At 33.2% G+C, this 24,511-nt stretch overlaps 2 protein-coding genes across 6 annotated transcripts; one reads left to right on the top strand and one right to left on the bottom strand.

Moving 5' to 3' along the window:
- Positions 1-2,305: 2,305 nt before the first annotated feature.
- LOC125867496 (amino-acid permease BAT1 homolog) lies at positions 2,306-12,149 on the top strand. Of its 3 annotated transcripts, XM_049548016.1 has the most exons (9): positions 2,306-2,497; positions 3,209-3,469; positions 7,822-8,082; positions 9,951-9,969; positions 10,081-10,300; positions 10,383-10,564; positions 10,971-11,260; positions 11,340-11,469; positions 11,752-12,149. In XM_049548016.1, exons 1-9 carry the CDS (start codon positions 2,358-2,360, stop codon positions 12,112-12,114), a joined length of 1,866 nt encoding a protein of 621 aa, XP_049403973.1. In that variant the 5' UTR covers positions 2,306-2,357; the 3' UTR covers positions 12,115-12,149. The 3 variants fall into 3 exon arrangements, with proteins under 3 accessions (XP_049403973.1, XP_049403974.1, XP_049403975.1); XM_049548017.1 differs by lacking the exon at positions 7,822-8,082; XM_049548018.1 differs by lacking the exons at positions 2,306-2,497; positions 3,209-3,469 and adding an exon at positions 7,343-7,700.
- Positions 12,150-15,119: 2,970 nt separating this feature from the next.
- On the bottom strand, positions 15,120-18,539 carry LOC125867506 (style cell-cycle inhibitor 1-A). 3 transcript variants are annotated; one of them, XM_049548034.1, is made up of 4 exons: positions 18,423-18,539; positions 18,226-18,327; positions 16,352-16,407; positions 15,120-15,591 (listed from the first exon to the last, which is right to left on the bottom strand). In XM_049548034.1, the coding sequence occupies exons 1-4, from the start codon at positions 18,490-18,492 to the stop codon at positions 15,358-15,360; spliced, it is 462 nt and encodes a 153-aa protein (XP_049403991.1). In that variant the 5' UTR covers positions 18,493-18,539; the 3' UTR covers positions 15,120-15,357. The 3 variants fall into 3 exon arrangements, with proteins under 3 accessions (XP_049403991.1, XP_049403990.1, XP_049403988.1); XM_049548033.1 differs by having other exon boundaries at positions 16,352-16,402; positions 18,221-18,330; positions 18,423-18,534; XM_049548031.1 differs by having other exon boundaries at positions 18,226-18,330; positions 18,423-18,534.
- Between the last annotated feature and the right edge of the window lie 5,972 nt (positions 18,540-24,511).

Here is a 24,511-nt window from a genome sequence, read left to right as displayed (position 1 = left end):
GTTTCTCAAACATTCAGGTTAAGATGTAGCTAAAGTCTTCCTAGCGTACATTACACTCAAGGTTAAGATTAGGGCGTCATGTGAAAGCTTACAATTGCAAATCATATGAGGATAAATTAGACGACACATAAACTTATACTAAAAGACATAATATTATTATATGATATGACCAATTGGCCTACATAATTAAAAACTAATAAAAAGACATTAAAACTGTAAAGAGAAAATCTCCCACAAACAAAACTTAAATGTCTACATTGTGGATGTTATTGTGTTCTGCTATGAGAATATGGATCTTCAATTTATAGATCTCCAAACTTTCTTCTAAGGAAAGAATAAACCAAATATGGAAGAAAATTATATTTTCCTTTCAGAAAAAGTTCAAGCATTTATGATTATACTTTAACTTTTTTTTAAGGAAAAAAATAAACTTCAAATAAAATAAAAAAATCAGGGCAAAATCCTAACATGTCGAGCCTTCTATTGTACTCATCTAATAATATTCAAACAAATAACTCTTTTCGGCCTAATCAATCTATCTATATTATCTACTATACTGAAAGTGGGATCATGCCCTACCCCTAGTTGTAATCAATACATACAACCAATAATTTTGGTTATTCAATGATAAAAAAATATTAGATTTGTCTACTGACCCTTTCATTTTTCATTTTTTTGTTAATAAATGTCCATTTCATTCTAATGAACATAAACATCCAATAATATAATAGGACAATCTTTAATATGAGATACAATTTTATCAATAAAAAAATTGCAATTTTGAAATGAAGAGAAGTTGACATAAAGAAGAATACAAATCACACAGCACAGAGATTCACACCTTTTTTTTTAATACTATAACAGGAAATTCCTTATTTTTTTAATTATAAAATCACTTTACAGCAAATGAACTTGTCAATATATATTAATCAACTTGGCATCTTCAGAAAAAAATTATTCTGGGCGAGGTACACATACTGCCAATTGTGTGAGGCCTCATTTGGCTGCCACATGTATACTGTGGGACCCATAATGTATTTATTTTCCTACTTTTTTTTTTCCAATTTTAATTTTTTCTTTGGAGTACTTTTTCTTTTTTATTTGCATTTTCTTTTTTGCTTGTTAATTCTTAGTGTAAATTTTATTTTTTATTTTTTGTTTTAATAAAAAAACTTTGAAACTCACCCACTATATCTATTATATATTTTATATTTCTATTACTATTTATTTGAGGGGAAATTAAAGTAATATGTCGAAAAAAAAAATTTATTTATTTTTGGATGAATTCAAGAAAATTGAGGATAGTGAAATTTTTTTTAAAAAATTAAAATTTCTTCAATAAAGTAAAAATTCATGTAATCAACCAATTGAACTATTAAAATTCAATCGGCATTTTTTATTACACTTAAATAATAATTTAATTTTAATTATTTAATTTTTATTTTTTTGAGATTTTAGTTTTAATCACTCAATTCTTAGTTATCAAATATGTTTTTTTTTTGTTTATGATTAATATTAATAATGATGTATTAATGATATCAAACACTCAATTATCTTTTCTTTTCCAGATTTGTTAATTTTTCCACTTCTATGGCATGTATCCAATAAGTATTGCCAATATTGATTTTGTGTTTCTCGTTAAAGATTTTCTTTATGTTTAGTATCTTAACATGTGAAACGAAACTTTTATAGATTCATTTTTTATAAAAATTTTCGGCATCTTCATACCATTAATGGAGCAGATTGTGTCGTTTTTTGTGAAAATCCACGTGCATTTAGATTCTTTTCAATTTTTGATATTTATATTATACATATACTTTTAGAAAATAAAAGTTTCTTTGTAAACAATTCTTTCTTTTTTTTTTGCTCTACTCACACAAGAAAAAACATTTTTCTAATTTTCAATAAACCATCTTTTTCTTAAAAAAAAGTAAAAATAATTTCAAAATATTTCTACTAATTAACATATTTTCCTCCCTATCAAACACACTCTTTATACAAATCTGAAGTTATTATTATTTTTTTATTTTCTTATTCGATATTTAATATCTATACTAATACTTCAACAAAATCCAAATTGCGTACGACAAGATGCATTATTTGTGGTGGCGCTAGCTCCCAAAGTTATTGACTATTACCCATGCTTTTGTTTGGTCTTTTATGACAGTTAGGAATTAGGTGGGTATTTATATATTGCTCAAAAAAATCATAACAAACATAGAAAAATATGTACATTTTTTTTTTTAATATAAGCAAACATATTAGTATTATTTTTAGTGGGGACTTTGCTTTCTGTCCTTTTCACTTCTTATTACTTCTTTGTGTTAGTTTGTCCAAGCAACTAATCAAATCAAACTATGAGAAATTATATGGAAGCAGAATCTTCAACTGGTTCTTATCATCTCCTTGATGAAAATGAAAACAAAATTACTTCTTCAAATGATGATTCTAGACTTAAAGAATTGGGTTACAAGCAAGAACTCTATCGTGGTCTTTCGTAAGTCATTCTTTCTTTCTTTTTCGTTCATCTATTTAATTTATCGAGGATATGATGTTTTTAGATGGTGGGTTATGGAGACACATATTAGGGTAGATTGTTCAGTGTTGTCTCGCTTACTCTTGTAGTTTCTTGTCCATTGAGTATGGTCATTTTTGTGGGTTTTTGACACTTTGATTATCGTTGTATCTTGTTATGACTATTGTTTAGGATTATTTGACAGGTTGTTTATAATATTTTTCTATGAGTCTTCGTTTCCGTTATTTTTTTCTCAATACTACCTTTGGGACTGTTTTTTCCTGAAAACAATCTCTCTAGCTACCTCCAAGGTAGTGATATATTATTGGTAAGACCTGCATACACTCTACCCTCCCCCAGATCCTTTGGGATTACACGAGATATGTTGTTGGTTATAAATTTTAATTCATCATTTTCACTCCGAATATATATACATATATATACACACACTAAATATATATAAGCTCAGGTAGATTGAATATTATGAGTTCGAGTTTAGAATTTCTATCACAACATAAAAGATCTATTATTTAACATGCTATGATGGTACACAGGATTTGAACCAAAGCTTCTAGATTCAGATGACCCATAAAATACCTTTTATTACTATTATTATATATCATGTAATCTGATTGACTATTCGTGTAAAGATCCTAACTCACATGTTGCTTTTGTTTTGGGCTTTATGAACAGGTTCATTTCAAACTTTTCTTTGACATTCTCCATTGTATCAGTTCTTACTGGTATATCAACATTGTATAATCAGGCCCTAACTTTTGGTGGGCCTGTTACTATTGTTTGTGGATGGCCCATAATTGGGTTAATGACACTTATTGTGGGCCTTTCTATGGCTGAAATATGTTCTGCTTATCCAACTGCTGCTGGGCTTTATTATTGGAGTGCTAAATTGGCTGGAAACAAGATTGGCCCATTTGCTGCTTGGATTACTGGCTGGTATGGGCCCATTTCCTTCTCCTCTCTAATTGATGTTCATTTCACATTTTCTATTTTCATATTTTTTAGTAATAAATTTGAGAAGATAGGAAGGTACGGAGGTCGAGGGAGGGTAGAAGGGTAGTAGGTAGTAGAGTGTTATCGGATTTTCACATGGGAGATGAGGGGGATAGTCTCATCTTCTCATTGTTTATTATAGTTGTTTGCAACAAGTTTTAAAGTGACAGAAAATAAATTGCAATCACAAATAAAATATGAAGAAACATAACTTTATTGATAAATATCTTATGATTCTTCTTTCATAAGATATTTATCCATGATTTGAGGGCTGTTTGTGGCGTATTTCTCGAATTAGGATGATTTGAATTTGATCTCCTTAGGAATATTTCATGAATTTGTGGAATATTCGAGTTCTCTTTAAGAGATTATGGTACCCTTTATATAGGCATGAACTAGGGTTTATGATTGAGTAGCCTCCAAGTACCTTATTTGGAAATTGAACACTTGTAGAGTCCAATTAGAATTGAACATGTCTTGTAGAGTCCCACAAATTTTCAATGTCTACAATAGTATTATTTGGTATTCGCGTTGTATCTTATTCTTTAGTATTTTTTACTACTATTTGTTGCCTTATTTGCTTTGTATATCTTGCTATTTTGTTGTCGTTATTTTTTTTTCTAATCCTGATACTTTGATTTTTAGCTGGTGGATTATCAGGGGTGTGTGTGTTGGGGGGGGGGGGGAGGTAATGTTTGTGTACATTCGATTCTCTCGAGACCCCATTTTCAACCTTTGTCATTGAAAAATAGACAATGTCATGGAGTTTGATGTTCCACAGGAACTCCATCACATAACACTTGGGAAATTTGAAATTTCATAACAATGACTATTTTTCAAAGATAGAATTCAATAGTGACCTCCAGACACTATTTCATATATTTTTAAAATGCTTGGTATGTAGTAAAAAATTGATAATTTGCATGGAATTATGCAAATCGTGGAGTTTCACCTGTGAAATTTGAAACTCTATACTAATAGCTGTTTTTTCAATTTTCATATATATTTTTAAATGATCAGTATGTAGTAAACAATTGATAGTCCGTGTAAGAATTGTGCATGAGTATGAAATATATATGTTCATCCTAATTAATCAAAACACAAAATTATGATAGATAGTATTAGTTGATTTAATCTTGTATTTAACCTCTCAATTATATTGACTTAAACTAAAATTAATATCATTAGGTAAATATAGTAATCAAGCCTAGGGACATGGATGGTAAAAGTAAAACCATTAACATGTTAGCTTGGCAATATTGATTGAAATGTTTTAGGGACCACCAGAGGATGCGGTGGGATCTCTCTGTCCTTAGTCAGAAATTTTCAGTTCAATCGATCTCGAGAAATATTTGTTTTGTTGATAAAGAGCGATTATATTGATCCTAATGGCTTTATATGTGGTGCAAATTTGTATTATTTGAGTGATTGCGACAGAATTTACAGAATAGTAATAGTGTCAGCTAATGATCACTTTTCGGTCTTGTAATTGAAAAATAGTTATTATCATGAACTTTTATTTGTTGAATTTAAAACCTCACGATAATGGCTATTTTTTCAATTACGAAAGCTGAAAAGTGATTATTCGTCTAGATAAATAATTTTTCCCATTTGATAACATATTTAAATTAGTTGTTGTCTCACCTTAAAGATGTGTCCTAGAGGACAGGTTACTTATATAATATCATAAAGTACACACATATATATAATTCCAAATTATAATAATGTAGAATCGACAATCTATAGCTTTCACATTTTATATGATAATGACTTTTAAAGCGAACAATTTAATGTCATTTTAAGATAGTGGTTGTTTGCTAAATACTTTGATATTTAATTGATTACTCATGTTTTTTGTGGTACAAAAATTGTGAAAGAACCAAACAAATAGATTAGTGTAGACACGTTTGGACGGTAGATATCTTTTTTGTTCTCATTGATTTTTTATTTTTTTTTTGCTTTCGAGGTGTTATTAGTCTCACCATGTGAAAATGAGACAAACTGCCTACTTTTGTGTTCGAATTATTGTCCAATCACCTGAATATAGTGATACAATATGTGAAAAGGAGACGAAACTGTACACTTTTGTGTTCAAATCATTGTCCAATCAACTGATAATGTTGATTCAATATACTTAACAGTTTCGAATTTGAATCATGAATATATATATAAAATTTTGTTATTACGAAACATTTCTCCCTTCGAAATATGAAAAAATAGAAAAAGATATCACTAGCATGTCAAAAAACCTTTCTTTTGGACATAAAAAAACATGCATTTTTTGTGGTTCATTCATTTTAAAAATATCTAACACATGGTACCACTAGTACTTCTTTTGGGGTTTAGCCACAAAGAGAATGATATGAAATATTGACTTTATGCTAATAATTCTTAGGAGTACTAAACTAAAGTCAGATGGTTGGATTTTCTTTAACTAAAAATAAACAGAATTTTGATATATTTATATGATGATTATGATATATTAATTAGTTGAGATATAGTCCAAGAGAAATATTATATAAGGTTCATAGAAAAGAAATAGTACGAAGCACAAAATAACAAATAACAACGTATATCAAAAGTAAAAAAACTACGAGAAAATACTGTTAATACTAAAAAAGAGAAATAAATAAAGTATCAATTTGATTTGATTGTTTTTTAAAATTATGATTATAAGGAGAAACATATGTAGTGTATCAATTTGATTTGATTTTATGATTATAAAATATATATTTAAATATAATTTTGCACGTGTCATTGAATAAAATAATATTAGAAACAGCCGTCCCTCTTGACTTTTCCACCTGCCAACAACCTCCAATTGAGAATTTAATATCTTTTGCATTATTTCAAAAAGATTCATAGTTATGTATGTGGATAAAGGTATTTCAATATTCTTATAATCACATGGATATTATGATATATTTAAAAATATAGATAAAATGATTTTCCTCAAAAAAAATTATCTTACAAAAATCTTATATATTTTATTTATTAATTTTTGTATTCTAGTTTTTATTGATATCTTATGAAAAATGTAATACATATAACAAAAATATCGTTTATGATAAGTTACGTATAAAATTCTTCTCTTAGACTTTGCGCTATGAGACAAATGAGCAACTTGTCTTGTCTTGTGCTGAACTCATTTTTCGTAATGAGAATGAAGTAAATCATAGTTTTATTCGAGATTCAAAATTCCTTACAACTCACACTAATAAAGGCATTAAAGAATTGGAGATTGATTAAAAAAATAGGTCCAAATAACTCTCTCCGCTCTCCTATCTCGCATCAATAGTGACATTCGCCCACATCAACACGACATTGAGCGGACCTTAAATTGATTGAACAAGCAACCCATCCACTTATCCCAAGCAACTTTACTCTTATTCATAGCTCGATATCAAAAAAAGAAAAAAAAATTGGTGGACAAAACATTTCATGTTAGTAGATTTGGAGAAAAACCGAACTTCAAAGGGTGTGATGATGACGTCCGAGGAAAGACCACATCTCAAGGAGTGTGACGTAGACGATTACGACAAGCACCACAATTCAAGGGGTTTGTTGTAGATGGCAAATGCAAACAAACATTAATAACTACTTCTACTACTCAAACTCGTAACTCATAGGCCGAAGTCACACAGAGACAAGTTAACCGTTATTAATCTATACATTCTTTGAAATCAAAGACAACCAGGACTTAAAAGAATATTCAATACTATAAAATCCCAACTTCCAATAATTCAGATTTTTCTAATATTGCAATTATGAGCTTTTTATTACTAATATAAAAATACAGTCCCCATGTGTCTCTAGGACTCTTTATCTGTCAACATATGGCCTTCAAAAGTTCAAATCTTTGCCTATTAATTCACACTACCTTCCAATTGCTTTCTTTAACCATACTCTGCTCTTTTCACTCCACAAAACTCCATTAAAATACCACCAAAAAACACATATAAACAATCAATCTTTAGCAGAAAGTTCTGATTTTTCTATGTGAGTCTAAAATCTTTGTTGAAAGCCAGCCATTTACAGTGAAGAAAAAGAGATTTTGAAGAAGCAAAGTTGCAGAGGAGAAAAAATCAAGGATGGGTTATGGAGAAGAAATTGATTCAGGCCATGCAAGGCTACATGAACTAGGATACAAACAAGAACTCAAAAGAGACCTTTCGTAAATACCATTTCTTAATTTCTTGAAAAAAGTAATAAAAATTCAATCTTTTTTTATTTTTGAACTTATTTGCTTATTGGCTTTTTTTTTTTTGGGTTCTTGGGGTTTTGTTTTATTGCAGGGTGTTGTCGAATTTTGCGTTTTCGTTTTCTGTTGTATCAGTGCTTACTGGTTTGAATACATTGATGGGTACTGGTTTGAATTTTGGTGGACCTGTTTCTTATGTTTATGGATGGCTAATTGCTGGTGCATTCACACTGTTTGTTGGAATGTCAATGGCTGAGATTTGTTCTTCTTATCCAACTTCTGGGGGTCTTTATTATTGGAGTGCTAAGCTTGCTGGTCCAAGCTGGGCACCTTTTGCTTCTTGGATCACTGGCTGGTAAATATATTTGCTTTTCTTGTTTAGTCTTTGCATTGTTTCTGTTGGAGTTAGTTTGTGATGTTTGAAGTTTATAGTATTTTGGAGTAGTTAGGATTTTGAGTTTATGAGTTGTGAACTTTATTATTGGAGTGCTAAGCTTGCTGGTCCAAGTGGGGCACCTTTTGCTTCTTTGATCACTGGCTTGCTTTTTCTTTTTTGCTTCTCTTGTTTAGTCTTTAAATTGTTTCTGTTGAGTTAGTTTGTGATGTTTGGAGTTTATAGTATTTTGGAACAGTGGCGTAGTTAGGATTTTGAGTTTATGATGTCTGAATTCTATTATTGGAGTGCTATGCTTGCTGGTCCAAGTGGGGCATCTTTTGCTTCTTGGATCACTGGCTGGTAATTCTTTTTTGCTTTTCTTGATTAGTCTTTACATTCTTTCTGTTTAGTTAGTTTGTGATGTTTGGAGTTCATAGTATTTTGGAACAGTTAGAGGCGGAGTTAGAATTTTGAGTTTATGAGTTCTGAATTCTAGGAAAGACAGTTGACTGAGTTCTGGATAAGTTATTTATACATATTAAGTGGATTTTAAAACACAATTATAGGATCTAGATCGAAGCTATTGGATTCTGCCGAACTCGTAAACCGGCTTGTAGCTCCGCCCCTAGGAACAGTCATATCATCTGTTTGTGAAAAGAATGACTTTTTAGAGAAATCATTTATCAAATTCTATAAATACAAGAACTCCCTCAAAGTTTCTGTTGAGTTAGTTTGTAATATTTGGAGTTTGTAGTATTTTGGAACAGTCAGAGGTAAAGTTAGGACTTTGAGTTTATGAGTTCTGGATTCTGTTTTCTGAGTTCTAAATAGTTTCACTTTCCTTACAAGTATTCGTTGTGTTAATCAATCAGCAGCCCGTTAGCTAACAAGTTTTGAACCGTGCGCGACTGGTCCCCAGGGTCTCAGATATCAAAGAGAAAAATTCAAGCACGGGACTGACGTTCCACCCTTAGCTGGTTATATGTTAGCCTGGATTATCTTTCGTATTTATTGAAGCTCAAGCCTTTTGCATTAGCATGATTTTATTAATCTTACAAGTATGTGAGCTCCACATTACTGGTCCTAGTGCGGATAAAGGAGAAGAGTTACAGACTTACAGTAGGTTGATGGTCAACGTTAAATACTCAAATTATGAGAAATCTTTGTAGTAATGAATCCTCTATGTATTGAAATGAAATGGGTCCAGATGGAGCCGAAAACATGGAGGATTCATGTTGTTGGCCCGTACTAGTTTGGGTTTGTAGCATATCTGGTTGATGCTGATTTGCTTAACCAACTGTGCATTTTGGAGACAATAACTCGATTCATAGTTATGGCTTGATTTCGGCAGAACACTGTTCTTCCGCAGTTCGTAGTGTGGGAAATGCACAATCAGAATATGGTTTTTGACTTTTGAAAATGAGAGTGAATATTCCTGAAAAATTGCAGCCACTCTAGGACGACCTACATTGTCAATAAGTTCCTTAACTGTACGTGCTAGTTTCAGTTCAAGGCCCCTAGACATTAAGTTCCTTAGAAGGAATATATTCATTGGGTAGAGCAAACAAAGAGAAGTTAAAACAGGAGGAAACACACAAAAAATGAAAATATTGAACTCTCTGGGATGCTGACCTCTTTTTTAATTCTTTACTCGGTATCTTTATCATATACCAATTTTCAATATTAGACTTAACGGAATATAAATTATTGAGCTATCTTCTGTTAGTTCATGCCTCTGTCGGTTGTGCAACATTCAGCTGTCATAATTTATTTTTTGACAAAACTAATGGCTTCTATATTCATATTGCTTCTTTCTCAGTAAAATTTCATTCCTTTTCATATTGCAGGTTCAACATTGTTGGTCAGGTATCGTGAAGAATTACTCGTATTACCATTCACAATTTTTAGTGTCTAATTGGGCTTAGCTGCTTCACCATATAAAACAACTCTAATCCACAATGGAAAATCTGATTGCAGTGGGCTGTCACAACAAGTGTAGATTATTCATTGGCTCAGTTAGTTCAGGTGATAATTCTTCTTAGCACTGGTGGATTAAATGGTGGCGGATATCAGGCCTCCAAATATGTGGTTATCGCCCTCCACGCTGTAATTCTGCTTTTACATGCTTTATTAAACAGTCTTCCGATTTCATGGTTGTCCTTCATTGGACAACTAGCTGCTGCATGGAATGTTTTAGGTACATTGGAGTAAACCTTTGTCTATTCGACCTCACAATTATGGAATTGCGCGTTCGCTCAGCTCTGAATTAATGATTACAGGTGTCTTTCTTCTTATGATTTTGATCCCAATGGTCGCAACAGAAAGAGCTAGCGCTAAATTTGTGTTTACTAACTTCAATACTGTCAATGAGGATGGAATCAACAATAAACTCTACATCTTCGTCCTCGGACTTCTCATGAGCCAGTATACATTGACAGGTTATGACGCTTCTGCCCATATGGTGAGTTCTGCATACTTTTCCTCTGCAATCCTAATTGTTTTCCTGTATTTTCATAAGTATGTCGACTGGATGCCGTGGTGTGAGAACTTATTTTGCTGGTCACTCTTTTAAAATTATAAATTACAGAGGCCCTTCAAATTCCACAAGAATTGATGAAAAATTACTGTGACAGTGTGAAGTTATGGATTTGTAACGAGACGAGGCTCAGATAGCTGAGAATACAATGGAACTTTGCTCGTCTTACAAAATATCAGGAGCAAATTACATATAGCAGCAACTCAATTGAATGTTACTTGAAACTTAATTTCCTACTCCGTTAGGCCTAATGAAACTTAGGAACTTCTCGTTCAAAGTGATCGTGGGTAAATTTTTTATTTTGTTCTTATCCACTGACACTGTTTTGCAGACGGAAGAAACCAAAGATGCAGATAAGAATGGGCCAAAAGGAATTGTAAGTGCTATTGGCATATCAATTCTTGCTGGCTGGGCTTACATACTTGGTATAACCTTTGCAGTTACAGATATCCCGCATCTGTTAAATAAAAACAATGATTCTGGCGGCTATGCTATTGCTCAAATCTTTTATGATGTATTCAAGAGTAGATATGGCAGTGGTGTTGGTGGAATTGTTTGCTTAGGTGTTATTGCTGTTGCTGTATTCTTTTGTGGTATGAGCTCATTAACTAGCAACTCGAGGTAAATATGCTTGGTCGGAGATTCTCCTTGTGTAACTCAGATTCTTTAGAAGAGTCACTGATGGAAGTATCTTTTGCAGGATGGCTTATGCATTCTCCCGAGATGGAGCAATGCCATATTCGTCGTTCTGGCATAAAGTAAACAAGCATGAGGTTCCGCTAAATGCAGTCTGGACGTCAGCCTTTATAGCATTTTGCATGGCATTGACGGTACAAATGTTCATACTTTTGCATCTTGAAAGACCACATTGAACACCCCCATCTGCAACACCCTTAAAAAAAAAAAACCAAACAAAATAAGAATTAATGATTCATATAAAAAATAACACTACTTATTACATAGACAAAGTACATAAATACTCAAACTCGGCCAAGTTTGAATGTCTGTTTATGTATTATTCCTATTACTTATTATGCTTTCTTGATTCGTTAGTTTGTTTCGCTCACTTCCAATTACTAATACGCACTTTTTTTCATCTATTTGAACTATAGTCTCTCGGAAGCTTGGTAGCATTTCAAGCCATGACATCTATAGCGACAATCGGGCTTTACATTGCTTATGCCTTGCCAATCCTGTTTCGAGTGACTCTAGCTCGAAAGTCCTTCACTCCAGGTCCTTTCAACTTGGGAAGCTACGGAATCGTTGTAGGTTGGGTTGCAGTATTCTGGGTCGCGCTCATCTCTGTGCTCTTCTCTTTGCCTGTTGCCTACCCTATTACAGATCAAACTCTCAACTATACTCCAGTCGCGGTCGGTGGCCTTGTCATTCTTGTTGTTTCTTCATGGATCTTCAGTGCTAGACATTGGTTTAAAGGTCCTATTACCAATATAGGCAACTCTAGTGAAGAAGCATAAGTAGAGAGAATTCTTTTGTAATTAGACCATGCTGATAGCGGATTCAAGATTTAAACTTTATGAATTCAAGTTTGAGATTCTACCACAACTCATTTTATTTGTATAAAAGAAATGGATTAAAAATTGACACTAGAACAGAACTAAGAATCCTACTTCTTAATATTTGGATTTTTTTAAAAAAAAAAAAAAACTCAAAATATGGCATATATCGGAATGTTGTTAAAGCATATATTGTATACTAGTTTTGATTCCGTGCGTTGCACGTATATTCCTATTAGTTGGTCTCAAAATCTTCTATACAATTTTAACTGATATGTTAGATGATAAAAATAGATATTAAAGTATATCAAAAAATACAAATTTCTACAGATAATGAATTTTATATTTTAATCTCCTTACACTTGCATTCAAAATGGATTTAATATTTGCAGAGTTGAAATATAAATTAAGTTAGTTTTGATACTATTTATAATAGTTACTTTATATTAAACATGCATAAATGAATTTAATATTTGCAGAGTTGAAATATAAATTAAGTTAGTTTTGATACTATTTATAATAGTTACTTTATATTAAACATGCATACATGTTACTATATGATGTAAAAGAATACAATATTTTTTTAAAGTGTGTTTTTTTATATAAGATTTGAGATATATTTGTCTACCTATAATAATTTACATGTAAATGCTTCCTTGTCCACTGAAATAGATAATGCAAAAGAAAAAATAAAATCTTAATTGTGTTTAAATGAAAACCAATTTAATTAGTATTATATGTGGTATTAAGTGGTTATTTGATCTTTTGTCTTAGAGATATTGCTACGTGGAATTTATTTCAATATTTATGGTGTGAGGATTTTATTAAGTCATTAAGGCAATAAATATTTATAAAAATGGTGAAAAAAAATGCAAAAATATGATATTATGATTGATTGTAATGTAACTTTTCATTTAGGGTCTTTTCACTTGTAATACGATACATGATTTATATTTAATGATTAATTAAATGATTTATAATATTATTATTTAGTGTAGGAAAAAATGGTAATTCAATTTTGGGTTTTAAAGCTTCCTACTTTTTATAATTCTAGTTTTGGACACGTGCATCCCATACTAATTTATATAAAATCATTAGAAATAATGATAAATGTACTTTCTGATTAGAACAAAGTTTTATAATTGATAGAAATTTCATTTTGACATATGAAAGTATCCTTGCAATGAAAATATTTTTTTAGCCTAAAGTTTTACTTAGATAACTGATTGGTTAAAGGCTAAAGGTGACAAGAAAATTAAAAATAAAATATGCTAAGAACATCCAGCGAAATACAAGCAACAAGGAACAAAAGTAGCAAAATATAAAGATAAAAACAGTGACCTACATATTTGGTAACAATTTATATGTTCTTCACAAAAAAAAAGAAGATAAAAATAAAAAATTAGAAATAATTGAGTTAGTGAAAATTCTTACTGGTACAACAATTTCTTGTTCTACTATCCAAATCACTCCACCTTAAAATATGAATTACTACACGTTGAGTTTTGGATTAATAACCCTTCACAAATCCATATATGTGAGTTTTTTTTTCATGAATTTACATTAATAGTAAACATTAAATATATCAAGTCAGTTTAGTTGGACTAACTTTTCAGTTTCCCAAAAAATTGTTACTTTCAAAAAATGTGTATGTGCAGAAATATTTACGATAAATCATTTAATGAAGATAAATCAAATATTGTGAAAATAACAAGGAATGTGGAAGGTTGTGAAAAACAATTAATAGGTGAGAAGAAGAAAAATTAAAATAATTAGCAGTAATAATTGAGGTAATTCATATGGTTATAAATGAAGTTTTTTTAGAGGCAAAAAATATGTGCAAGTTGCATTACATATGCTCATAATATGTGAAAATAAAATTGACCTATTAAAGAATAAATTGTTCAACTTCTCATTTGTGTAAGAAGTTACTCCCTTTGTCCCTAATTACTTGTTCACTTTTGAATTGACACACTTATTAAGAAGATAATAATTGACATAATAAGTTTACTATTTTACCCCTATTAATTATGAGGGATGAATTAAAAACTTAGAATTTTCAAAAAGTTCTATATTTTTCAATGCAATTAATTGAGGGTATAATAGGCAAAAAAATTATTTTTTCTTGATTTGTCAAAATAAAGAGGTAATTAGGAACAACTAAAAAAAAAAAATGGACAAGTAATTAGGCACATAGGGAGTACTTAAAAGCACATAACGGGCGAATAAATTAGTTTCACACATTTAGGGGGAATTGAATGTGGATGATTAAAATATGATTGTTGAGTTTTTTATTTACTCACTATTTATGTTATTTAAACATTACTCCTATTTAATTTGATTTTAATTCAATGAAGGGCGGTAAATTTTGTACTGTGCTGAACTTGTATTTCAACCTTCAAGTAATTAAAATATGATTGTATAATATTTAATTAAATGGTTTATGATATTTTGATTTATTGCAATGGTGAACTTATGATAAAAGCTAATACAATGTGATATGATTAAACATAAAATAACTAATTAAGTCTTTAAAAAGGGTAAAAATGTCTAGCAACTTTATATGGACATTTTCGTCTTTCATTTTTTGATTTTATACTTTCCCACTTTGAACATTTACTATATGATATGCTTTTTATTTAATATTCAAATTAATTAGATGTTTTTTATTGAGTGGAGGGGCAAAATGGTAATTCAACTTTGAAGGTTGGAGCTTCTCACTTTTAATAATATATGATATATGATACTTCCTAAGTTCCGAAGTACAATCTCCCTCGTTTTATCGTTTTGATACAAATGTTTGCATATCTGAACACAATGAGGACGAGTTAGAGTGTTTAGTTGCTAGTTGAGACTAAGCTGATATGTCTAAACGTGCATTCTCATAGTTGGAGTGCTTATTTGCCTGCTGAGGCCAAATTTGAATGTTCTGGTTTAAAACTGTCCATCTTATGAAACAACAGATGGAACGAAAAGGCTTCTATGCATTCAGAATCAACAAGCAGAAAATTTCACACTGAAAGAGATGCTTGCCAAAGTAATTGACATAACATAAACCTCATCCATACTTAGGTCACCATAGTTGTTACAACAGAAAGACGACGGTTTTACCAAAGAAAAAATAGGCGGCTAAGGCGTAACCATGGGACAACTGGGATAGAGTCACTGCTAGTGCTACTTAAGTAGAAGAGACATGGAATTCCGCTACTTTTTTATATTCCAAGCATGGGATGACCGTGGTGCTGTTGTGATTCCCTCGTAGTATTGGATGTCGAGCTTTCCCTTGTTCCATTCTTTGACAAAGTCGGAAAATAAATCACGAGCAGCCTCAGATGAAAGATCTGAGAAGAACAATTTCTTCTTCTCTTTCAGCCAAGTAGCAAATTCATTGTTCTTAGAGAAATAATCATCCTTTGATAGCTCATCAAACTTGATTTTCTGAGAGAGATGGTAAAGCAAAACCATATAAAAGATCAAATATGGAAATGGATGTCTTACTTGTTTTCATAAATAAAGTCAGGGGAAGGAACGAGAAGGGAAATAGTTACGTTACTGCTAATGCACAGTCTAACAAATTTTCAAGCATTTCGAGCTCCATTAGTGTAGATGACATTCAACATACAATAATATCACCTTTCCGTGAACCTGAGCAAGTCTGATTGCACCACAATACTCATCAATAGGTTCTTTTAACTGCATGATTCCTCCATATATATATGAATAACTTGGTTTGTATCACATGGATTATCTATATGCAATCAAACATTCATGGTCCAACCAAGATTTCAGATATCATGACTGAAGAAAATAAAACACTCAGTCTTCTTTTCACGACATACTTTTAAGCATCGACCTGTCATGTTTTTAATGAAGACTCACTACAAGAATGAACATAGGATAGCTGAAAGCTTACACCAGACAGAAAACTATATCTAACTATAAATTCAAGCCAAACAAGCAGCCACCTATTCAGCACCAACTTAAACCAATACTAATTGAATACAGCTACAAATTAGTGCGAAGGATAAAAACTACATAAGCAGAGAACAAATATTTCTTCCATGACGTATAGTACAGAGGAATCAAGTGAGGAAGAAGGACAAACTACTTGGAGGTTTATCGGCAGTAAATGGATTAGCTTGAGAAACCTCTTTTCGAAATAAAAAAAAGATGTAGGTGTTAAACTAGAAGCACTCACCAACTTATCCTTATGTTTGTGGCTCTTGCTTTTGTGCTTTTCCCCCGACTCCTTCTCTGAAGCAATATCAGTGAGTCAGTGTGTCTAACATAGCTTCAAGCACCAAACCAGTAACATACAGGGAAACCATTCAATTTAAGGGTACACATGTTCCTATGTAGAAACATACATAATAGCATAAAATCAGAAATCCCCACTTGCTATAATAATCATATACAATAGATCTGTAAAGCTACCCTCGATATCACCATGAAATACACAAAACACTGAAGGGAGACCTAACAATACAAAGAACAGAGGTTAGTTATATCAAGTAGAACCAGTGATCCAGCCTTAGAAACTTGTCTTCATTGGAAGAGATCGACTAAAATCTATGAGATCATCACTGACAAATCATAACTCTATCTCTGGGTCTATTAGTCTCTCCATCACAATACTGCAGGGACCCAATCTCTATTTGAAGAAAATGTGCACAACAATCAAAGACCTTTTCAGTTATTACTCAAAGATATCCTACCATACATCAGTACATTGATTGCACTCTAAGATCTTATAGTTCAGTAAACACCACCATTCTAAATGGAAGATCGGAACAGAGAACTTGGTTTCCAAGAAGAAGGCTTAGGAAGTACCCATCATTTCCAAAGCAAACAGAATTCTACGGGTCGTTTGGTTATTGGGATGGTATAAACAAGAATATCCCATGGGATTAGCTTATCCCACCTTCTATATGGGATAGCTAATCCCACCATTTCAATATAAAATGGTTCTCGGGACTAATTAACACCCATAAACAAATGCGAGATAAAATAATCCATCATTACCTCTAACAATTTTCTCGTACAACAACCCTAGTGTAATCCCACATGTGAGGTCTGGCGAGGGTAGAGGGTAGAGTGTATATAGACTTCACCCTTACCTTGAGAAGATAGAAAGTCCTATTTCCGACAGACCCGTTGCAGTAGCAACAAGCAGAAACAACAAGATAATGAGATAACCGAGACTAAAGAAACAACATGTAGTTATAGAAATCTAAAAATAATAGGAAAGACGACTAATACAAATACTCAGAGAAAGGAAAAGAAATAATACGCCTGACTACCTACTAATCTTCTATCTTAATTCTCGACCTGCACACCTTCCTATCAAGGGTCATGTCCCTAGTCAGCTGAAGTTGCACTATCCTGCCTAATCACCTCAGCCCAATACTATTTTTGCCCACCTCTACCCCTCCTCAAGCCCACTAAGGCCAACCTCTCACACGTTCTTACTGGGACATCTACACATCTCCGCCACATGTCCGAACCATCAGCTCACTTCCCGCATCTTATCTCCCATGGGGTTCACTCCCACCTTGTCCCTTTATTCCTACTCTTATCTCATCTGATATGCTCATACATCTACCTCAACATCCTCATCTCTATCACTCTCATCTTCTGGATATAAGAGTTTTTGATTGACCAACACTCCGGCCCATATAGCATAGCCATAGCCAGTCTAACCACCACCCTATAGAACTATTTTCTCGTACAAATAAGGAATAAAACAAAAATCGTACATAATACCAATAAAGCTACTTGCAAGAAGTTAGCCTTTTTGTTTCTTTTTTCCTTTAGTGAATATGTTTGCCCCGTAATTTCTCGCTTAGTTTCTTAACAAATGACAAAATCTTCTAACCCACATGTAAAAATTAATTAAAGTGAAGAAAAAAGGTCTCTGGGAGCAGCAAAATACTTCTCAATTCAATTTCAAACTCACTACACTAATTAAGCAAAGCAAACCCTAATAACAGTAACAACACCCAAATCCTTAATACTCAAATACCAATTGATTTACAAAATCCCTAAATTTTCAAATAAATTTCTCAACTTTACCTTCATTAGAACGGCGTTTCGATTTTTGTTTGTCCTTTCTAGATTTGTCTTTTCTGGGTTCTTCATCTCCTTTGATCTTCTGCCTTTTGCTTCTCCCTTCATCTGCTATATAAGCACAAACACACACATATATATATATGAACATAAAATTGAGAAATTATCAATTTGGCAGAGATAAAGAAAAGTGAAAATTTTACCTTGTGGAGAAGAAGGCGAACTTCTCTTATGCTTGATCTTCTCCTCCTTCCTTTTCCTATCGCTACCCATTTTGCAGAGAAACTTGTCTTCCTGTTTTGCTACTTAGCAAATATTTGTTACTATTAAGTACTGCTCTGCTAATTTACGTGAAACAGTTGAAATTGCGAGAGTTTATATTTTTTTAATTTATTTTTAAATATATAAGGTATCAAATTTTAACCGTGTTATATAAATTGATGCGGAGAATGTATTTGATATACAAAATAATCCTTAATATATCCGAATAAAGAAATATGTTAGGTTATGGTATAAAATTTTGTAAATTATTTACAGAAGTTAACTATAGNACATGCGTTGGGCCCACAAGATAGTGTCACGTAGGCCAAAAAAGGGTAGAATATTACATATAAAATAAGTTCGGGGTAATAGGACCTTAGTAAAGGTTAGGTGTGTCTCTGGAATTTCGGGCATAGGCTGGGAGTACTTATGCATTTTCCCAATATTTTGTTACTATAAGTACTGCTCTGCTAATTTACGTGAAACAGTTGAAATTGCAAGAGTTTATATTTTTTTAATTAATTTTTAAATATATAAGGTATCAAATTTTAACCGTGTTATATAAATTGATGCGGAAAGTGTATTTGATATACAAAATAATCCTTAATATATCCGAATAAAGAAATACGTTAGGCTATGGTATAAAATTTTGTAAATTATTTACAGAAGTTGAACTATAGTCTAATAATTTACTTGTACAGTTAATGCAATTATTAAACCCGAATCTAACATTGTCTAAAAGATTATATTTGCGGTAAAATATAGGTCACATGCAGTAGCTTATCGTTGAATAGAAGAAAATGACCAGTATAAAAATGAACATAAAATTAAAAAACAAATTTGAAAGGTACTACAAAATCATTTCTCTTTTGGTATATTATTTTTTTTTAAATCGCAAAATTGAATTCCGATTTTTCAAGTGTTAACGACATTCTTATTTTGTGTAACTTTTGAAAATAGGGACAAAATCTAAATGTTGACCTTAAAAAAAGAACATTTGTGTAAATATCTCTCCAATAGAAGTGAGTCGCACACAACCAAGCCCAAGTCACTAACTCATTGAATTCTTTACTATTGTTGTGTTGTGTTTTATTAGAGAGAAAAAGTTCAGAATTAATTGTGTTGTTAGTTTAAATACGATGTTTGTTTTGATTGTAATAATTAATTTGATGTGATCGGACTGTTTCCATTTTTTTTCTTATTTTGTCTTTGTTTATTAACTCGTAATCATATTTTTTCCTTAACTTACATTCTTATAATAGCTTTACCCCAATACGCTACTTTTCTTGTAGGTTTATCCATTGTTGATGTGTGATATTAGGTAACAACGGAAAACAATACAATCAAGTTTAGCATCGTATTCATTAAAACAATATGGTCTGATACATGATACACCATGATACAATATAATACGATACATTACAAAATAATATGTACCAACCATCCAAATGGAGTGTAAGCACATTTTGCCTGGAAGCAATTTCAGCTGTGTTTGTTCAAGATTTTCATAAAAGAGCCAACTTTAAGAAGAATACCAAAACCCCTAAAAGCTTCAAAGCAATTGATTTCCCCTGTGATTGCATATTATTTAGATATGAAGCAAGGATTTTTATCCCGTGACAGAGTCAGGAGCCAGGATTTTCACTAAAAACGTTTAAAATATGAAGAAGTAAACACATGAAGTAGTCAAAAGGGTTCAACATGTAATATAATTACATAAAAAGTTTTTTTAATCATGTATAAATAGTGTAGTTTTTCTCCACCCCACAAAAAGCATTCAAATAATTAGTCTGCGTGGTTTTAAGGATCAGCTCGGAGATGACATAGTGTTCGAAATACTCACATGGCTCCCTGCCAAGTTTCTCATGAGACTCAAGTGTGTTTGTTAAGCTTGGAACACTTTGGTACGACACGATCCCAACTTTGTCAAGTCCCACATTGCTCGTATGCACGTGGTGCCTCAGCCATCCACCTATTGTTTGGACTGTATATTCTTCCTTCTAAGCATCTATCATCTTTACGACATATTTTTTTGCCTACATTTTCTTTACAACTCGCAGCTCTTTGTTAAAGTCACTATCTGCTGAAATCATTGAAATGACCTTGTTTGCTTTATACAAGTTATCGAATTTACTTATACAATGTCACCAAGGAGATCAAAGTCGTTCTCTTTGAGTAACGGGATACAAAGAAATCATTTGGTGGAACTAATGAAGGTACTGCAGGTGGTTGAGGTAAGTATGCTTCTTGAAGTGGTTCGTNTTCTTATAATAGCTTTACCCCAATACGCTACTTTTCTTGTAGGTTTATCCATTGTTGATGTGTGATATTAGGTAACAACGGAAAACAATACAATCAAGTTTAGCATTGTATTCATTAAAACAATATGGTCTGATACATGATACACCATGATACAATATAATACGATACATTACAAAATAATATGTACCAACCATCCAAATGGAGTGTAAGCACATTTTGCCTGGAAGCAATTTCAGCTGTGTTTGTTCAAGATTTTCATAAAAGAACCAACTTTAAGAAGAATACCAAAACCCCTAAAAGCTTCAAAGCAATTGATTTCCCCTGTGATTGCATATTATTTAGATATGAAGCAAGGATTTTTATCCCATGACAGAGTCAGGAGCCAGGATTTTCACTAAAAACGTTTAAAATATGAAGAAGTAAACACATGAAGTAGCCAAAAGGATTCAAGAAGTAATATAATTACATAAAAAGTTTTTTTAATCATGTATAAATAGTGTAGTTTTTCTCCGCCCCACAAAAAGCATTCAAATAATTAGTCTTCCAGCGCGGTTTTAAGGATCAGCTCGGAGATGACATAGTGTTCGAAATACTCACATGGCTCCTTGCCAAGTTCCTCATAAGATTCAAGTGTGTTTGTTAAGCTTGGAGCACTTTGGTACGACACGATCCCAACTTTGTCAAGTCCCACATTGCTCGTATGCACGTGGTGCCTCCACTATCCACCTATTGTTTGGACTGTATATTCTTCCTTCTAAGCATCTATCATCTTTATAACATATGTTTTCGCCTAGATTTTCTTTACAACTCGCGCCTCTTTGTTATTTAGACATAGGAAGGATCACTCACTATCTGCTGAAATCATTGCAATGACCTTGTTTGCTTTTACACAAGTTATCGAGTTTACTTATACAATGTCACCACAAGGAGATCAAAGCTCTGACCGTTCTCTATGAGTAACGGGATACAAAGAAATCATTTGGTGGAACTAATGAAGGTACTGTAGGTGGTTGAGGTAATTAGTATGCTTCTTGAAGTGGCTGGTTGACGTTCTTAGGGAACTCATTTGAATTCAGTACATTGGAATGATTTCCATTGTCAGGAAGTGATTAACCGTAATAAGTGCTGATCTGGTTTTCGGAAAGATTAGGAGAGAAATGGTGGAAGACATAGGGGTACAAGGGACATCATGCCAATCGTTGTTCTCTCTTGTTAGCAACCCCGATCCCCATTATTGAATAGTTCTCGAGAGAACTGGACAGTTGGATGATGTTGTAGAGGTTAGAAGGTTGGTTATTACCCCAACCAAAGCATACTGTCTTCCGCCGACTATGGAGCTATCCAATAGATTCCTCAAGAAGTATAAACATGTTGTAGATCGATTTTTGCAAGTTACTTTCATGGAGGAGGGCATGCATAACTTGAATAGGAAGGTTCTGACATACTATGCTGCTAATCACCAGAGAACTGCAATCTTCCAAAGGGTGAAAAGTATTTCGAGTAATGGATTTTATCTGTATGGTCAAAGGTACTCCTTTTTGGCGTTCTCAGCTAAACCAATTGAGGGATACAGTCGATATGTTGCTGAGAAGAGAAAGAAGGACATGAATATTTGTTCACCTTTTGGATCAAGTAAAAAAAAAACCACACGAGGAGCAACTTCCTTCTCTAGACGTTCCAAAACAAAGCAATGGCGGAGTGACAATTGCATCCGTAAGATTGTAGACCTCTTTAAAAATAGATTCTTGTTCAAACATTGGGAATGAGCTTCTCGAAGCTGTGAGTCAATACTGCCTGAACCTGAAGGTTATTGTATTAAAAAACTGTCCACTCAAGGAATTGCTGGTCTCTTTTCTTCAGCTGGTCATGTTTATCAAAAGTAAAGCTCCAGGCACTAAACTCTCTAGCTGTGAAATTTCAGTGACCAATCTAACTCTTGGTCAGGGTTTCAATAAGTATTTGCAATGGAGACGGAGATTTGGGTCTTCAAGTTATCTGAAGCTGTTTTGCGTCTGAAAAAATGCTTCATTTCAGACAATGGATTGGTTGCTGGTGTCAAAGCTTCAGTTAGAGGAATGTCACATGATTACCGAGGCTGGATTTTTTGGCATAGTTTTGAACTGTGGTAAGAAACTGAAGCCGAGGCTGGATTTTTGGCATAGTTTTGAACTGTGGTAAGAAACTGAAGACGCTTTCCTTGGTGAACTGCTTTGGTGTGAAACACTTAAACGATGCATTTCCTTTGGAATCTTTGGCTATTCGCAACTGTCCTGGAGTAGGCAATGTTACCATTGTTGTAGTAGGTAGACTGTGTCACAAACTGACTCATCTGGAGCTGTGTAGCTAATTTTGTGGCGGTGAAATTAAGCGGGTGTGTCAATGTTACGGACAAATCAGTTTCAGCCATAGCAGATATGAGCAGTAGCAACTAAAGTCTTCAGGTCAAGCATCGCTCAATGAGAATCAAGTGTTTATAAGTCCAAATCAGACATTTGATTGTTACAGCAACCGGCGCCTACCACTTACACTGCCAAATGTCTAGGCTTGTCTCTCTTTTGTCTACTATCAAAGACAACCTGGCCTATTTTTGGCTTCATCAACTCGCACTTGATCATATCCAACCTGACTCCTGTTCGTACTGATCAACATTTCGCATACTTAGACTTCTTGTAATGGCATTCAGTGTATGGTTCTTTGTTGTAACTGAATGTCCTCTCTTGTTAGAGCTGTGCAACTAATTTGGTGGCGGTGAATTTAAGCGGGTGTGTCAATATTACGGACAAATTAGCTGAGCTGCATGGGGGATCTCTGGAGTCTCTGATCATAGATGGTTGCAGATATGTTACTGATGCAACCTTTAGTAGAAATTTCAAACTCTTGCTGGTTGCTTAATGAACTCGATGTTTACAAGTGATTCAGGGATTGCAACTTTGGCCAGTGCTATACAGCTCCATTTGCAGATCATCTCACTGTCCTGTTGCCCTTTGGTGTCGGACAAAAGCTTATATTCTGAAGTTTTAGCAACTGAACCTCCTTAGACAGCCGCTCCATCAGGGACGGTCACGTCAACAGCCTTAGTACCGCCATCACAGTATGACTCAACCTTGAACTCGACGGCCTCACCAGCAGATAGGCTATGGAAACACTCATATCTGATACCAGACTGGTGAACAAAGAGATCATCACTGAACCATTTGACGGTTCCCTTAGCCCTCTGTCCATTCGCACTCACAAACATAAATCCTAAAAACCCTTTGTGTGTTCCCTTTGGAATTGTCAGAAACAAAACACTCGCGAAGGCACATGCTTTTAATATTTGTGCAGCCCTTTCCCACTGCTTCAAGACTCAGATTGGTGACTCTGCACGAAGTGACTGTCAAAGAAGCCAGAGATTGCAGACCCTGAGTAGTACCCATAACCCAAAACCCCTAAGAGACGGACAACCGTGGGCAATTGCTGATAGATCAACATTAGTAATACCACGAACGGTGTTGCTCCCCCAAACTGATCAGAGCTTTCCAAGACCCCCACGGCTGGAAGTTCCAACTGCTAATATCTATAGCTTTCTTCCCTTCTAAACACCTAGTAAGGTATCCATCACACTCCACTTCAAGATCTTCAAGATCTTCAAGATAACATTGTGAAGGTCCGAGTTTGGTAACAACATGACTTTCTTTTTTGTTATCTTGATTAATAAGCTCTTTAAAAGTGTTACCTTAAATTTGCAGGGCTGAATCAATTGGAAGACCAACACGTCTCCTTCAATTAC

Source organism: Solanum stenotomum, chromosome 6 (genome assembly GCF_019186545.1).
Source record: "Solanum stenotomum isolate F172 chromosome 6, ASM1918654v1, whole genome shotgun sequence".
NCBI classification, from domain to species: Eukaryota; Viridiplantae; Streptophyta; class Magnoliopsida; order Solanales; family Solanaceae; genus Solanum; species Solanum stenotomum.
Note: the sequence above shows the minus strand (reverse complement) of the source record. Positions and strands in the feature narration are given on the sequence as shown.

Bases quoted from the DNA above. Each gene is read 5' to 3' on its own strand.
- LOC125867496 (XM_049548016.1), top strand. From the start codon at position 2,358: ATGAGAAATTATATGGAAGCAGAATCTTCAACTGGTTCTTATCATCTC. The intron at 3,470-7,821 runs GTATGGGCCCAT...GTTTTATTGCAG, and splicing joins GCTGCTTGGATTACTGGCTG to GGTGTTGTCGAATTTTGCGT. The intron at 10,565-10,970 runs GTGAGTTCTGCA...ACTGTTTTGCAG, and splicing joins ATGACGCTTCTGCCCATATG to ACGGAAGAAACCAAAGATGC.
- LOC125867506 (XM_049548033.1), bottom strand. From the start codon at position 18,492: ATGGGTAGCGATAGGAAAAGGAAGGAGGAGAAGATCAAGCATAAGAGA. The intron at 16,403-18,220 runs GTTGAGAAATTT...GCTTCAGAGAAG, and splicing joins GCCGTTCTAATGAAGGTAAA to GAGTCGGGGGAAAAGCACAA. The intron at 15,592-16,351 runs GTGAGTGCTTCT...CATCTCTCTCAG, and splicing joins ACAAACATAAGGATAAGTTG to AAAATCAAGTTTGATGAGCT.